General features: G+C 31.9%; 1 protein-coding gene across 1 annotated transcript in view; it reads right to left on the bottom strand.

Moving 5' to 3' along the window:
- Positions 1-17,795, bottom strand: part of LOC149539670 (protein LATERAL BRANCHING OXIDOREDUCTASE 1-like) — a 258,828-nt gene that overhangs the window by 93,750 nt on the left and 147,283 nt on the right. The window contains exon 2 of the mRNA XM_089802606.1: positions 11,747-11,759. Coding sequence (XP_089658732.1) covers positions 11,747-11,759 — 13 coding nt within the window. The remainder of the gene's footprint in view (positions 1-11,746; positions 11,760-17,795) is intronic.

Below are 17,795 nucleotides of genomic sequence, written 5' to 3' on the forward strand. Positions count from 1 at the left end.
ATTTTTAAGAACTAGAGTTGAATTTGGGTTCCTAGGACACTAAATTGATCTCTTACAAATTTTAACTACTTTTTGGAGGTCATAACACTCCAAAAATCCTTGACCCAATTCAATTGCACCCAAGTCACCCTTATACTGTTGTTTTATTATAAATTTTGGTGTGGGCTTTTTTAACTCTCTTAAGTTTATTTTGTGTTTACCATCTTTGTAAAACATGTATCTAAACCTGAAAAATAAATAGAGGGTGTTAATGGCAAGAGAGGGGATTTGTATAGTGGCTTTCCTTAGTCAAGTTCTAAGTTAGGACTCAAACCTATAGTAATGGTGAATTAAAACATAAATCTATATTGAAATGCTTAAATGTAAATACTTTATTGAAATGACTATACCTCCAATCAATAATGCATTTTTTCTTAGGATAAATACTCCATGTTTGATGTAATAACATGATAAATAATCACAAAAAATAAATTGGATATGCATTTATGTGGTTTTCCCTCCTTGAATCAGATTTTTACATGAAAAAATAATGATGTCTTGTCACAATGAGACATTGTTGTGATGTATTATAGAAATGAAATGAGAGGGGTGGCTTATATAGGGATCTCAAAGTGAAATCACCTTTTGGATGACTTAGAATTATTATATTTTTCCATTGAGGACGTCTTTAGAAAAGGTAAGGTCACCATACTATCCTCATGATATTTTATCCAAAAAGCAAAGATCAAGATCACCCTAGGTGAACTACCCAATATTTTAGGGACACAAGATAATTTGAATGTCTGAAATACATTTTCATGAAAATATATGATTCTTAGATACAAGAAATGTGTCTTGAATTTTTAAATGGGGTAAAATTCATAATAATAAATTAAAATTATAAAAGACAAAGGGCACACCTAAAATTGAGGGCCCAAATAATAAAGTATTAATGTGATCTTAAAGTGGAAAAAGACTCATAATATTAATCTAAATCAATAAAGGTCCTAAAATATGTAAAGGAATGAGAAATACTGAACTAATTGCTAGGAAAGTGTGAAAATGGACACCCTAATTAGAGGTGCAATTTAGGATGCTAAATTTAGCCCCTAGTTCAATGGAGAATAGCCTTATGGCATATTCATTGTAAATTAGAAATGAAGAAAAAGAACATCTAAGATCAATAAAAGATAGAGATAGGATAATACTAAGGGATGATTGAGGTCCCAATCATATGGTCCTATTAGTCCATGCAAGTAAGCTTAAAACATACACAAATAAAATAATGTTAGCATTAAAAAAAGGTTCCAAGTCAACTAGTTGAAGATACACTGGTGATCAACATGTCTCAACAAGTAATATAATTTTGGCATATTATTACGAGAGAAAAAGTAGAATTATAGAATTAACAAGGATGCACACCAATTAATGGGAGAATAAATCAAGATTCAATGCTAAAAAAGTATGTTATATCATGGATTCATTCTCAAGTGTGTGTGTGTGTGTGTGAGAGAGAGAGAGAGAGAGAGAGAGAGAGAGAGAGAGAGAGAGAGAGAGAGAGAGAGAGAGAGAGAGAGAGAGAGAGAGAGAGAGAGAGAGAGAGAGAGAGAACATGAATTTTGTATGCTAGAAAGGCGTGTTATGTTAGGTGATCCATAAAAGGGTAGGGGGATTCAAATAGTCTAGGTAGTTATATAATGATAATCAACCCATGCTAATACTTGGTGCAAAAAGAGTCAAATTGTCTAGCAAGTTATGTTTATTCTATTGAAAACAAATTGATACAAGTATGACAATGTGTTTCAATCATCATTTTGTCATTGATGTCAAACTTGCTACTTGTTGGTAAGAAAACTTAGTTGATTTTGAGTACTATCATTTGTTTGATTGATGAAGAGGATTTGATCAACTGAGATAACAAACGCACCTAGAGAAAAGGTTGAGTTATGGTATGTTAAAAGGAGTACAAAGATCATTTAAGATAGTGATGATATAGTGCGTTGATTATTTACTTAAGGTTGCAAAGGTTGGATATACTAACAAAGCCTAGAAGAACAAGTAAGAAAAATTGAGTCTACCAAGCTTGACCGAGTGGACAGTAGGTGTCGAGAAAATTTAGTGCAAGCGGGGTAGAAAATCAGTTGGAGCTAAGAAAAGTCAAATTTTAGTGTATGTCGAGTGATACAATATAAGCCAAGTAAATTTTAGTTGATGTCGAACACCAACAAACTTTCATGTTTGTTGAGTGATCTAGTTGATGATGAGTGGAACAATAGTATGGAAGCCAAGTGACAACATATTGATGTCGAATGCTAGTATTCATGTTAAATCATGGATTTGATGAATCTGAACTAACTATTTTATTTTCTTGAATTTTGTGAAGCATGTGGAAGATAACTATGATGAGTTGGTGGCACAGAATTCATGGTAAACCATTTTGAGGCAAATTCAAAGAGGATTGAAGGAGAAGTTTCTAGAAGGGACTAAAATGAAAAGATGGGTAGATTCATTGAATCCTACCTAATTCTACCTAACCCTAAAATGGATAATAGAGGATGAACAAAAAAATATCTTAATTTTCTATTTATAGAGATGGTTGATTAGAAGCAAGGTTAATCAATGTTGGAGAACCTAAGTTAGACAAGAGGTCTAAGGTATTGCTTCATTCAGTGACCAAACAGAAGAGATTTCTATTGGCAAGCAAAGTAAGAATGCTTAAGGGTATGGATACTTGAAGGGTAATCAAGCTATTAGAGCTGAAGTGTATGAACACCAAGAAGAATGGCTGACTGAAGTAGAGATATATAATCTCCAAGTGAGTTGTAAGTTGTTATTAGGTCAAGCCTTACTGTTACTTTCTAATCATTATACTAGTTTAGGGTAAATCCTTTGGATTAAGGTTGACCTAACAGTAATTTGTAAATCTTTTATCTGGGTGAAATTCCAAGTAAATGATCTAAATTCTTCTAACAAAGCTCACTCCGAATAGGGTGATTGAAATCCTCTAACCAGGTCACATTTAATAGTGTGCATTGTAACCTTTAATAGGGTTGGCCTTTCATAGGGCATCACTTTAGAAGAGTGAGAATGAGTAGCATGTTACTGGTGGTTTTTCCAAAATTGGGTTTCCACGTAAAATCATTATGTTAAATGTGTTATTAAATCTATTATGTTTCATGCTTACATTTTTGCAAAGTTGAAGTGATAATAACCTCCAAGTTTAAGTGATTGTATGATCTAATGGATGCATCCATGTTGAATATATTTTATGGATATGGGTTCACTAAGATATGAAAAGTTTTATTTTTACATCTAGACCTTGGATAATTGATTCACCCCCCCATCTCAGTTATTCTAAAGAATTACAACAATTGGTATCAAAGCCATCTACTTAAGAGGACTAGTTTGAAGGTACTAGAAGCAAAATATCAAGATGTAAAAAAGAGAGGTACCCAAGCGTAATAGAGATAACTTTTCTGCATGGAAAAGTATGATGAAGCTACACCTGGGAGGTCTTGGAGATCATACACAATGTACCATCACTACTGAGCATGTTGATCCTGTTGGCACCATAACTGTTGAATATCTAAAAAAGAAGAAAGAACACAATCAAGCAATGTTGGTGATTGCCTCTATCATAAGTTATGCCAAGTTTCATGACATAAAAGGTTGTGATAGTGCAAAGAAAATATGGGATTCTCTTCACACCATCTATGGAGGTGATGCAAATGTTTTAAGAGCCAAATCTAGATGTCTTAGAGGTAAATTTGATGACATGAGAATGCAAGAAGGTGAGAATGTTTCTCAATATTGCTCTAGGATAAAAGATGTTGTTAATGCTATAAGAGGATCTACTGGTAAGATAGATGATGAGACTATATTAAGCAAAGCTTGAGAACACTACTACTCATCTATGCTATTAGAGTTTCTACAATACAAGAACTAAGATGTATACCAGGTTCTAATTTGACTCTTGAAGGTCTGGTAGGTAAGTTCACTTATTTTGAGCTATCTAATTTTGACAACTTAAAATCTAACAATGTTGAATTTTTTCTCAAAGCCAAACTGCAATTGAAGGAACGTAATGAGAAGAAGAAGAAAAAGGTAAAAATATGTTTCTAGTGACAGTGATACAAATGAGGAGGATGGAGAACAACTTGAAGCACTACTAGCAAGGATTTTCATAGAGGCAAAGGAAAATTCAAAGGTAAGTTACCTATCATGTGTTTTAATTACAATGAGGTTGGTCATATTGCTGCTAGATGTCCAGAGAAGAAGAACTACAAAGGTGGAGACAAATACAAGAGTAGAAGAGATGAAGACAACAAAGATTACAAAGACAAAGGCAAGAAGTTTTGCTACATTTCAGAAGAGGAAATCAAAGATGGATCTAATGATCATGATGATGACGTGGTGTATGTTGCAATGAAGGATGCTTCTAATGAGGATGAGACAATTGCACTAGTGTCTTGTGTGAATAGGAATGATAGATGAGTCATTGATAGTGGGTGTTCACATCACATGATTGGAGATAAAAGTAAGTTCATTGCCTTGAATTATTATGGCGAAAATAGTGTAAGGTTTGGCAATGATGCACCTTATCTGATAAAAAAAAAAGGTTCTTTCAAACCCATAGAAGAGATTTTATGTGACAATGCTTATTATAATGAAGGACTTAACTATAATTTGTTGAGTGTGTAACAGCTAAATAGTCCAGGTTGTAAGGTTGAGTTTGAGAACAAGATTGCTAAGGTATATGATATTGATGGAAAACTAGTGAGAAAAAGTGATCAAACTAGAGGTAATCTATTCTATCTTGATATGGATGATGTTACTTGTCTAGTTGTAGAATTAGATGATGTGTGGTTATGGCGCAAGAGGTTATGTCATGTTAACTTTGATAATTTGGTTAGTATCAGTAACATGAGAAGAGTCAGAGGTTTGCCTAAGTTGAAAAAACCTAACAATATAATTTACAAACAATATCAGTTAGGCAAAATGACAAAGTCTAGTTTTAACAGTAAGACTCATACCTCTAAAGAAATTTTGGAGATTGTTCATACCAACTTGTGTGGACCAATTAATGTGCAAAGATACAAAGGTGATAAGTACATTATGCTATTTGTTGATGATTATTCTAGGATGATGACAGTTATGTTTTTGAGATAGGAATCTGATGCTTTCCAAATGTTTAAGTGGTCCTTAGCAAGAGTTGAAAAGGAAATAGGTAAAAGTCTAAAATGTTTGAGATCTAAAAAAGGAGGAGAATTTACATCAAATGAATTTGAGATGTTTTGTAATGATAGAGGAATCAAAAGACATACATCTCCTCCTAGAAGACCTCCACAAAATGGAATTGTTGAAAGGAGGAATTTATCTATAATAGAATATGTTAGGACACTCATCATGGAGAATTTTTTTGCTTTGAAATACTGGAGAGAGGCTGTAAGTACAACTGTCTATACCTTGAATTGTGTGCAAGTCAAGAAAGGTACTCATTCAACACCTTTTGAACTATGGTATGGATACTCATCCAATGTAAAATATTTTAAATTATTTAGAAGCAAGTGTTATAGTTTCAAAGATTTCAAAAATGGTAAATTAGATGCTAAAAGTGAAGAATGTATATTCATTGGCTATTTCACAAGAAGTAAAGCTTATAAGTGTTTAAATATCAACACTAACAAAGTTGAGGAAAGTGTAAATGTGAAATTTGATGAATATACAAAAGTACATGAGGCTAAACCTATGAAGGAATTAGAAGAATACATATCATTATATACTTTTATGAAGGTATGCCTATTGATTAAGAAGTTGTAAATCAAGTTGCGAATCAACAACAAGTTTCAGTGACTATCAAGTCACACACTATGAATGCCGAGTTGCATTCAAGAACCGAGCTACAATTAGGTGTCGAGTTACAGAATGAAGGACAACCTAATTCTAAAATTAGTGTAAATAAAAGAGATGTTGAATTACCTGATAGAGAAGTACATAATGATTCAAAATTTGAGAGACCAAATGAGGAAAACATAGTAGAACCAAGATTGTCAAAGCATGTCAAAAGACATCACCCTGCTGCACAAATTATTGGAGACAAAAATGCAAGACCAATGACAAGGAATAGGTTGAGAAATGATACATGTTTTCTTAGCATGCATGAACCTAAGTTAGTGAAAGATGCGTTAGAAGAGGTGGACTAGAGTAATGCCATGAAAGAAGAGATTGAATAGATTGAAAAGAATAAGACATGGACTTTAGTTCCTAGACCAGAAGAGAAAAATGTGATTGGCACCAAGTGGGTACATAGAAAAAAGTTAGATGAAAATGGTGAAGGCATATGGAATAAGACAAGATTAGTTTGCAAGGGGTATGCACAAGAATAAGGGATGGACTATGGAGAAACATTCACTCATGTTGCAAGATTGGAAGGAGTAAGAACTCTACTTGCTTACTCTACATACAAAGGTTTCAAAGTTTATCAAATGGATGTTAAATTTGCATTTCTTAATGGAATATAGGAACAAGAGGTTTATATAGAACAATTAGATGGATTTTTTGATGCTAACAACAAAAACATGGTATGTAGACTATACAAAGCTTTATATGGTTTGAAGCAAGCACCAAGAGCATGGTATGAAATGCTTCACAATTATCTTGTAAAATTTGGATTTGAGAGGATTGATGATAATAGCAATCTATACTTGAAGATAGAGAAAGGTAAATGTATTTTACTATCTAAAATTTTTGTTGATGATATCATATTTGGAGGTCAAGATATTTTATGTAAGACTTTTGCAAATGAAATGAAGAAAGAATTTGAGATGTCTACGTTTGGAGAAATCAAGTTCTTTGTGGGTTTGCAAGTAGATTCGATGAAATATGGTATATACATCAATTAGTCAAAATGTGTAAAGGGGATGCTAAAACCTTATGGATTGGAAGATTCCAAGCTAGTACTCACACCTATGGTGATAGGACATAAATTGTCAAAGAATGATGATTTAGCTGAGGTGAATCAAACATTGTATATGTCTATGACTGGAAAATTTCAATATGTAGTACATAACAGACCCAAAATTGTATTATCTATTGGGATAGTTGCAAGATTCTTTGCTAATCCTAGGGAGAATGATTTGATGGTTGCTAAGAGAATAATGAGATATCTAAAAGGAACATAAGACTATGGTCTATACTACAAGAAAAATGAGAAATTTGAGTTAAGAGCCTACACCGATGCTGATTAGGCTGGAAATATTGATGGCAGAAAGAGCACTACTGGAGGAGCATTTTTCTTAGGAAAAAGGCTAGTTACATGGACTAGTAAGAAACAAAATTGCATATCTTAATCTACTACTAAAGTTGAATATGTTCTTGCTGCAGTACATTGTACAAACATTATATGAATCAAACAACTACTCAAAGGTATGAAGGAGGAAATCACTGAACCCATGATACTTTATTGTGATAATACAAGTGTTATAAATATATCAAAGAAACCTGTGATGCATATAAAGACTAAGCACATTGTAATCAAGTATCATTACTTGAGACAGTTAGTTAAAGACAAAGAGGTGAAGATGGAATATGTGAATACAAAAGAGAAAATAGCTCATATCTTCACAAAATAATTATCTAAGGATTCTCATGAGTATCTAAGAGGTAAAATAGGGGTGATATCCCTATCCAAGGCTATTTAAGAAGCATGAGAAGTGCCCTACATCAACTTAGATGATTGACATACGTTACACATTGATGTAGTAGATCTTACTTTAGGAGTTGCCTAAAGTAATCAAAGAGTTGGAGTTATAAATCAGTCACAAGCTAGGTGATAGAAGGAGAAAATGAAAATTTTCATATCTGCATGATAAGATGACAAGTCTTTGGCATTGTTGTCAAAGAGGGAGATATACAAAATATACATATACAGAAAGGGAGAAATACAGAAAGAAATATCTATTCAGAGGGAGATAGTGTACTTGATGATTAAAAGACACAAACATATACCTAGTAAGAGGGAGATAGTGCTAAGAGAGATATTGTCATACCCAAAATATTGAGTCAAAAACACACCAATAATTTTTTTTTAAAGAAGGGTAGTGACTAAGGTTATAACATACTAGCATATAATGTATTGTATAGAGATAACAACAAGGTAAGTCAAGTTCAAGTCACATGGTTTAGGTAGAATTTGAATTTCAATAATAGTGTCTAACATCATTGAGTTTTAATAATATTTCAAAAGGATGCAGAGTTGGTATCCAACAACTACATTAGTTCAAAACCAATGAACCAAATACTACAGGAACACTCGGTTCAATTTGATTAAGTTGTTTGTTTAAACCATAGTTAAAGTATTACATCATGTTTGAGAAAGCATTAGGGTTCCATAGTTCCTTAAAATTAAATTAATATGTTTGACTAAAACACATAAGATACATTAGGTTTTTTATGGTTCCATATTTCATTTCGTTATGTTGGTTCAATTTCCTAGGTTAACTAAATCTATATCCCTTAGGAAGTGACTAGGTACTTTAATATTTGATCTCATTTAGATTCACATTGTAATCTAACTAAATAAGTCATTTTTATTCATTATTTAATTACCTTCAATATTCATTTTATCACTACAACATCTTCAATTTTCACTATTGGGTCAACTACCTAAAACCCCTTCATTTGCATTTGATTTCTAAGATCTTAGTCGTTGGAGATAAACAAACCATAATTAAATATTATAAAATATTAAATAAAATAATATACTAAGATTATTTACCTAATTAACATAATAACCCTTCCTTGATAAAATAACTTACCTAAAAGTCTAACATAAGAAAAATAAATCTAACACCTAAATAATCTTATAACAAAACTCTATAAATATAATCTCTCTTTTAATAACCTTTTAACTAACCTACAAACTTAATACTAAACAAATTAATTAAATTCCAAACACCACATCTCATCCTAACAATATTATACTTACTAACCTTACTTAACTACTAATCAAAATTATTATTAACTTAATCCTAACTAACTTTACTAACCCACTTACACTTTCATTTTAATATAACTAAATATTTAAAAAGGAAACAAACATTTTTATACACACCTATTTTCTAACATTGAATTCAATATAGTATTATCACACAAAAATAAAAACATTAACTATTACTAACTCCACATTCTAACTAACTTAACACCTAACTAACCCCTACCCCTTACCCCTTAACTTGGGTAGTTCCCAAAACTTTCCATGCTGCTCAAGGCAGTAACTTTGTCCCCCCCAACTTGGTGAACACATGATCTCAAGGAATTAAGCAAGAGAGGATAAGGGGTAAAAAGGTAAGTGCAAATTTATTTCATGTATATATATATAAAGAAGAAGTTTTGAATGTTTTTTGACTTTATTACATGCATATAACACGTGAAAATGGGGAAGTGTTGAGGGTGGGGATGGTGTGGGATGCCCACCCCCCCCCCCCGCCCCCCACCCCCCCTCATCCTTACAAATTTTATTATATTTTCCCCAAGTTGCCATAAAGGCATGAGATTAAAAATTTAAGGGGAATATATGTCTAAGTTGTTTGTTTTTCTTTATATTAAACTGCTGCGAAAAGTTAGAATTTTGTATGGGATCGATTTAATCATCTCCCATACATTTTCAGTGCCCTTTTTACTTTTTTATTATTATTATTTTTTAAACATAACTTTATAAAATTGTTTCATGGGTATTTTCCAACTATCATAGAATTTCTTTCCATTCCCTTTAATTTGAACATGGATAGAATCATTATGAAGTTAAGTAATGTTTTCCAAGTTCTAAGTTACTAATGTTAATTTAATTTAGGCCAAGAGCTTACCCCATGAATCTATTCAACCAATTTGGTGTGAAACTATAAGATACATATATCAACCTAAGTGTTGATTACCCAAGAACTAATGAGTCCTATTTATAAGTGAACTTGGTCTCATAATACAATTCCAAGAGCTAATTAATTGATAATCAAATTTAAATTCATTCGTCATTGATACAAATTTCATGGAGATGAATTTTCACTATGATGCACATCAATATTTAACAACTGAATCTATTATTTCCATTTACTAACAATAATCACAATGAGAGAACTATTGAAACATTATAATAATTCAATGCAACTTTTTTCTCATAAGGAACTATTATTTTATTAAAAAACTAATTCAAAGACTCAATCAGGAAAGAATCAGGGAAGAAAACCCAATATCATAGTCGTTTCAAAAATAAGTTTAACAATGAATTTTACATTAGGGTCATTGTCCTGAGGAGAAGTCTCCAAAATATTTGAATCAAGAACACCAAAAATCTAAATCTAGTTTGGCTCCATATCAAGGTATCGAATACAAAATCTACAAATTACATCAAGGTAACCATGGAGAACCAAAAATTGATCAGCTGACAATCAAATTCAACACATAGACACATTCAACCAATTACTCCCATCCAAAGTTTGCACAACAAGTTCCTTAATGAACCAAGACTAAGGAGAAGGTGAATTTTTCCAAAGTAGGAGTCAATCACAACACCAAAATAGATGCCTCTTTTGAGGCTATTAATCACAAAAACTTTCATTCTTTCACTTCTTATTTCCCAAACAAAAAATGGTTTGTATTGATGAGTAGGGACCCATATCACCCTACTCTCTCCCTCTCCTCATCATGAGGAGAGACTCTACACTAACCTGGAGTCTAACTAAGGCCCTCCTCCCATACATGGCCACTTCTACCCTATCAGATGATGAGTAATGCCAACACAACCCTTACAATTTTCCCTCACAAAACAAAATGTAAAACAAAAAAAAAAAAATTAAGAAAACCCATAACAATCCATCCCTTACATGTTTCATCATACATACAAACATACACCCATGAAAAATGCCTACTTAAGCAAATGAAAAAACAACATGAAGAACAAAACTATGAAGAATTCCTACCTTTACAAATGGTTATGGCAAATTAAAATTTTGAGAAGAGCTAATCCTTCTTCCTCCTTCAATCCTAGCTTTACCCTCTCTAAATATAGAGATTGGGTGAACACTCTTCAACCCTCTAATTTGTCACTAAACAAGCTTTCAAACTCACCCACCTAAAATTGCAATAACTCCATACTTGATTAAGGCTTTCTAGGGTCTTCCAACTTGATCCTACCATTAAGGAAACCTTTTTGGTGGAGTGTAAGCTTGGAAAACTCATAAAGAAGTTCAATTTTCGCACTAAAGGAAAAATAAGATATTTAGGAGGTCATAAAAGTCAACAAAAGGGTCTAGAGGGGTGGAAAATGTCCCCAACCCATACACATACCCCCTAGGCACTTGGTTTGCATTAATTTTGGCCTCTAGAATTATTTTAGGACCTACTAATTGGCTTGAAATATTTTAACTTTCTAAAAGCCTTAAGAATGACATCTTTTCACTAAACCTTGATTAGGGTAAATAATCTAGGTTAACAACTAATTACTCTTAGGTTACTAACTTAATCAATCTCAGATTATTAGGTTACTCTGCTATCCCTAATTAACATGCTGATACACATATATGAATTATGAGTGTCAAGTGACACCATAAGATTCATTTTTACATAACATTAAAATATTTTATGATTATAAAATAATACACACATTTCAATTACGATACGGCTACAAAACAATGAGGTCTACATCTCTTCATTAGACTCAGCCTTAGTTTTACATATTGAACATAGGGTCAATTATCAAGTCTCTATTAGATCCCATGGTTAATAATCTTGCACACTCAATTCACACATCAGTAGCTCACAAAAAATCACATGCACATATTTAAAACTCATTTGGCTAATCACATTAATCAAAACATCAACTTTCATTTAAATAACTCTTTCTCATTTCTGCACACATTTAATCATTAGTAATTGCATAATCAATATAACATAACCTATTCATTAATTCGAATTAAAATACTAGAATAATCATCATTAGACATGCATATACCTAAACAGCATAAACATAGTCAATAGGGCATACTGAACTATTGGAATGCATTTAACTAATCGTCAAGGTACCATAATCAACATCATCATTGGTGCAAATTAATGTTTAAACAGTCAAGATAATGTAGTAAGTCTCAAATCATAGAGTATTAAACATGAACATATCAATTGATCTCAATTTCCATTAGGATACCTAAACCATAAAACATTAATTCAAATTTAAATAAGTACATATGAGGAGTGGTCTTAGAGATATAAGGACATAGACAAATACCTAAAAATGAAGTGATCAAGAGGGAGTCATAAGGATGAGTTGATTGTCTATTGATCAGAACAAAATTTTGTAACCGATATAGAAGATGAATGCCATTGATAGAGGGAGAGATTTCAATACAAGGAATTATTTTCTTTTTGGTATTATTGTTGGTTATAATAGTTGTGCTAGTTTTCCATTAATGCCAAAGACAAATATTGTTGAAAATAGATTGATATAAGTATGACAATGTGTTTCAATAATTGTTTTGTCATTGATAGCCAACCTGCTACTTTTTGGTAAGACAATTGCTTAGTTGATTTTGAGCACTATCATTTGTTTGATTGATGAAGAGGATTTGATCAAATGAGGTAACAAAAGCACATAGAGAAAAGGTTGAGTTATGGTATGTAAAAAGAAGTACAATATCAGTTAAGATAGTGATGATATAGAGAATTTATTATTTACTTAAGGTTGCAAAGGTTGGATAAAAAGAAAAAGCCTAGAAGAATAAGTAAGAAGAATTGAGTTTGCCAAGATTGACCAAGTGGACAATAAGTGTCATGCAAAGTTAGTGCAAGCTGAGTAGAAAATCAGTTGGAGAAGAGAAAAGTCAAATTTCAGTGTATGCCGAGTGATACAATGTAAGCCAAGTAAAGTTTAGTTGATGTCGAACACTAGTAAACTTTAGTGTTTGCTGAGTGATCTAGTTGATGACGAGTGAAAGAATAGTGTGGAAGCCAAGTGACAACATATTGATGCTGAGTGCCAATATTCATGTTAAATCATGGATTTGATGAATCTGAGTCGACTATTTTATTTTCTTGAATTTTGTGAAGTGTGTGGAAGGTAACTATGATGAGTTAGTGGCACAAAATTCATGGTAAACTGTTTTGAGGTGAATTCAAAGAGGATTGAAGGAGAAGCTTCTAGAAGGGAATAAAATGAAAATATGGGTAGATTCATTGAATCCTACCTAATTCTACCTAACCCTAAAATGGACGATAGAGGATGAATGACAAAATATCTTAATTTTTTATTTATAGAGATAGCTGGTCAAAAGCAAGGTTGATCAATGTTGGAGAACCTAAGTTAGACAAGAGGTCTAAGGTATTGCTTCATTCAGTGACCTAACATAAGAGACTTCTATTGGTAGGAAAAGTAAGAAGCCTTAAGGTTATGGGTGCTTGAAGGGTGATCAAGCTATCAGAGCTAAAGTGTGTGAAAGTCAAGTAGAATGGAGGATTGAAATATAGATCTATCTCTAAGTGAGTTGTAATTTGTTATCAGATCAAGCCTTACTATTACTTTTTAATCATTGTACTAGTTTAGGGTAAATTCTTTAGATTATGGTTGACCTAATAGTCATTTGTAAATCCTTGAGCCAAGTGACATTCCAAGTGAATGATCAAAATTCATCCAACAAGGTTCACTCCTACTGGGGTGATTGAAATCCTCTAACTAGGTCACATTTAACAATGTGCATTGTAACCTTTAACAGGGTTGGCTTTTCACAGGACATCCCTTTAGAAGAGTGAGAATGAGTAGCATGTTACTAGCAGTTTTTCCAAAATTGGGTTTCCATGTAGAATAATTGTGTCAAATGTGTTATTGAATCTATTCTATTTCATGCTTACATTTCTACAAAGTTGATTTGACAATAATCTACAACTTTAAGTGATTGTATGATCTAATGCATGCATGCATATTGAATATGTTTTATGGATATGGGTTCACTAAGCTATGAAATTTTTTATTTGTACACTAGGACCTTGGATAACTAATTGCGCCCCCACCCCCCCACCCCCCCACACAAAAAAGAAGAAGTTATTCTAAAGAATTTCAACATATTCTAATAAACTCAAGTAAAAAGCATCACTGCACTAAGAATAAACCCATTCCAAAATTTGGTGCAAATAGTGTTTTTCTAGTTAGTTCATCCTAAAATATTAGTGCAAGTATAGTCAAAAGGTCTATCAATTTATATTATACTAATTAATTCATCATGAAATTGAAATAAGGATAACTAAAAATGCATAATGTTCCTAAAGATATTCTATAACATTTAAAACAAGGAGGTTGTACATATTGTTGGAAATATAAGAGGAGTAACTAAGAGGGCAGGGTTGAATTAGTTACTAATTTTTTTTTAAAAAAATCCCTGATCCCTTAGATTTTAGTACAAAACAAACTCTGAAAACTAAATATTGTTGATGTTCGACAAATACACAGAAAAATGTTGTAACTTGGTAAACATTGAGAAGTGTTCAAAAAATACTTAACATGCAACTCTTAAGATATTATGTATGATTACTATTACTTTAATCTAGGTGAAAACATATAAGAGAAATACCATGAACACATTTTACACCAAGATTTAACGTAGAAACCCAATTTGGGAAAACCACCAATTGCAACTAGTTACTGATTTTCACTCTTCTGAAGTGATCCCTATTAGGGGCCAACCTTGTTAAGGTTACAAAACAAACTATTAGGTGTGACCCTATTAGAGGATTTAATCACCCTATTAGCAGTGGCCTTGTTAGAGGTATTTAGACACTTCAATAGAAATTCTGCCTTGTCAAAGGATTTACAAATAGTTGTTAAGCCAACTTTGTTAAGAGATTTAGATCACTACTACAATGGTTAGAGAGTAACAATGAGATAACCTAATTTTTGATGCAACTAAATTGTTGATTACAGACCTTAATTCTAGCTTGTATACTTGATCCTTCTTGATCAAATGTATCTTTTTAGCTCCACAAGAATATTCTACTTATCCTTCTAATTTACTTTCTCTTAGCATCATTAAATCTTCAATTATCTTCCATGCCTTCACACTTTTAATTCTCAACTTGACCTTATAATTATATCTTTCATATTGTCAAGTTGGCTAGAATATAACTTAGAATAATTAATATTCATCTCCTCAGTCATCTAGAACCAACAGACAAATCAATTGAACTTAATATGACAAAATAAGAGATTCCTTTGTTATCTGACCCTGCTCAGTAGACATTAACTTAGAAACTATTTTCCTATTTTAACCAAGTGAACTCGGTCAACACTACATATTTGCAAAGTTCCTTTGGTAATCGAGTGAGCTCAATTAACGCTGGTTCCATCCAAAATTTCCTTCATCAACTGAGTGAGCTCGATTAACACTCAACTTCTACAAACTTTCCTTTGGCTTTCAAGTGAACTTGACATATATTGACTTCTGAACCTACAAACTTTTGAATGCTCGGTAGAAATAGAAAACTATCTTCAATGCCCAAGTGAGCTCGACATATACTGACTGGCAGTGATATGACATTTTGTGTAACATCAAAGACAATACACAATTGATCAATTGTTCCAACACATATGACCACTTAGATATCAATATAGGACAATACTATTTTAAAACAAAAACAAAAACAAGGAGACACACTTTAAGAAACAATACACATGCAATCCAAATCAGAGAGGGCATAACTCTTTTGAGGAAAGGAAGAGATAGTTTTACAAAGGTATTTGACAAATGTGAATTATATTAATTTAAAATTAAAGTCTCAACACACATACACATACTATTATCAATTTCAGATATAACACCAACAAGATCAACTCTATGATATTATTAAATACATTAAATAATATTATTTAAAAAAATAAAAATAAATGTAATATTTTATAAAATATTATAAATATTAAATTATATGTATATTTACATTTCAATTTGGTTTAGGTTTTTTATTTAATTTAGTTTAGAGAAAGGGTCCAATATCATATAGTGTTAGTGTCAGGGTATAATTAGATTTAAGATTATGCTTCATCTTCTTTTATTATTGAATTAGTATAAGAAGTATGGTTTAAGTTAGTATACTTTACATTTAGGGTTCTAGATAGAGTAGTTGTTTAATTCAAATCTAGTTTATACTTAGTAAATAATTTGGTTTAATATTTAATTGGGCTCAGATCAAGATTAAAAATTAATTTAGTTTAGTTTTATAATCAGGGATTATTGGACACAACTGATACTAATGAATAAAAGTGATTTTGTTGAGGAACAAAAGTCAAATAAAATTGAGCTATGAGTTGTATGTGGAAGAGTTAGATTAGCTATTATATTAGCATTGATATCAAGGTAATTGCCAATATTGATTCTTGTAAGTTTCAAATGATCTAAAGGATGTGGTGTTGAGTAGAGAAAGGATAGAAAAGATAGAAAATGAAATGAAGAAGTGATGTTAAGTATGTGAAACTAATTGGGCAATTGATGAATTGGTCTATGAAAAGATAATATTGGTTTGATTATTTCACATGATTTGATGAAGTATTGAGATGATGAACAAACAAGATAGTTTGGTTGGTAAGAAAGAAATGAAGTTGTAGAATGAAAAGATAAGGAATGAGTTGTTTGAAATAATTCTTTAGTTGTATATTATCATTGATGTTACACAAATGTCAGTAATAACTAAGCAATGAAGATTTTGCAATATTAACTTTGCATATCTTAGTATTAATTGTTGGAAATCTGATTGAAAATGAATACTATCAAAGAGGGAGATTGTTGCAAAGAAGGAAGATTGTTGTTAAAAGAATGTTTTCAATCATTATTTTGTCATTGATGTCCAACCTACTATTTTTTGGAATGACAATTGCTTATAAGATCCAAGTACTATCACTTAGTTGAATGATGAAGAGGATTTAATCAACAAGATGTAACAAAAGTACCTAAGGGAAAGGTTGAGTTATAGTTTTGTAATGAAGTGCCAGGATCAATTAAGATAATGGTTAAATGATGTATTCATAACATACTTGAGGATATTGAGGTTGGCCACACTTAGAAACATTGAAGGAATAAGTTGTAACAAGGTTGACTGCAAAGTTTAACTAAGTTTATTAGTGAGTGTTGAGTAAGCTAGTTAGAGCCAAGCAAATTTTCAATTAGTGTCGAGCAAATAAAAAATCTAGTGTGTGCCGAGTGATATAGAAGGAGCCAAGCATGTTTAGGTGCCAAGAAAAGTAATAGGTGCCAAACATCAAAAAATTTAGCGGATGCCGAGTATTAATAAAATGTAGTTGATGCTGAGTAACACAATATGTGTCAAGCACCAAAATTTCAATAGTGCCGAATTGCTGCATTATTGGAAAAGTAAAAAATTCACCAAATCTGAGCTGACAAGTTTGTTACCTTGAATTTTGTGAACTAGTTGGAGGATAAGGATGATGAGCTGGTGGCATAGAATTCTATGTAAACTATTTTTGAGTGAATTCAAGAGGATTCTTCATGATGTTTCTAGAAGAAACAAGATGTGGGTTAGATTCAATGAATCCTACCTAATCCATTCAAACTAAAATTAAAGGAGGGAAGAATTGAGTGAGAAAAGAAATTCTAGACTTCTGTTTAAGGAGTCACAAGACAAGAAGCTAGAACTGCTGGTGTTTCAAATTGTAAAGTGATTGAAAGGTGTCAAGGAGAAGACATCAGGAGGAGAAGGAAGAACAGAGCATTGAGAATTTGCTTTGATAAGTGGTCAGAAAGAAGATTGCACTAGTACATCGAGCATGAAGA

This window comes from Cupressus sempervirens, chromosome 9 (genome assembly GCF_028749045.1).
Source record: "Cupressus sempervirens isolate cs-2001-9-10 chromosome 9, ASM2874904v1, whole genome shotgun sequence".
NCBI classification, from domain to species: Eukaryota; Viridiplantae; Streptophyta; class Pinopsida; order Cupressales; family Cupressaceae; genus Cupressus; species Cupressus sempervirens.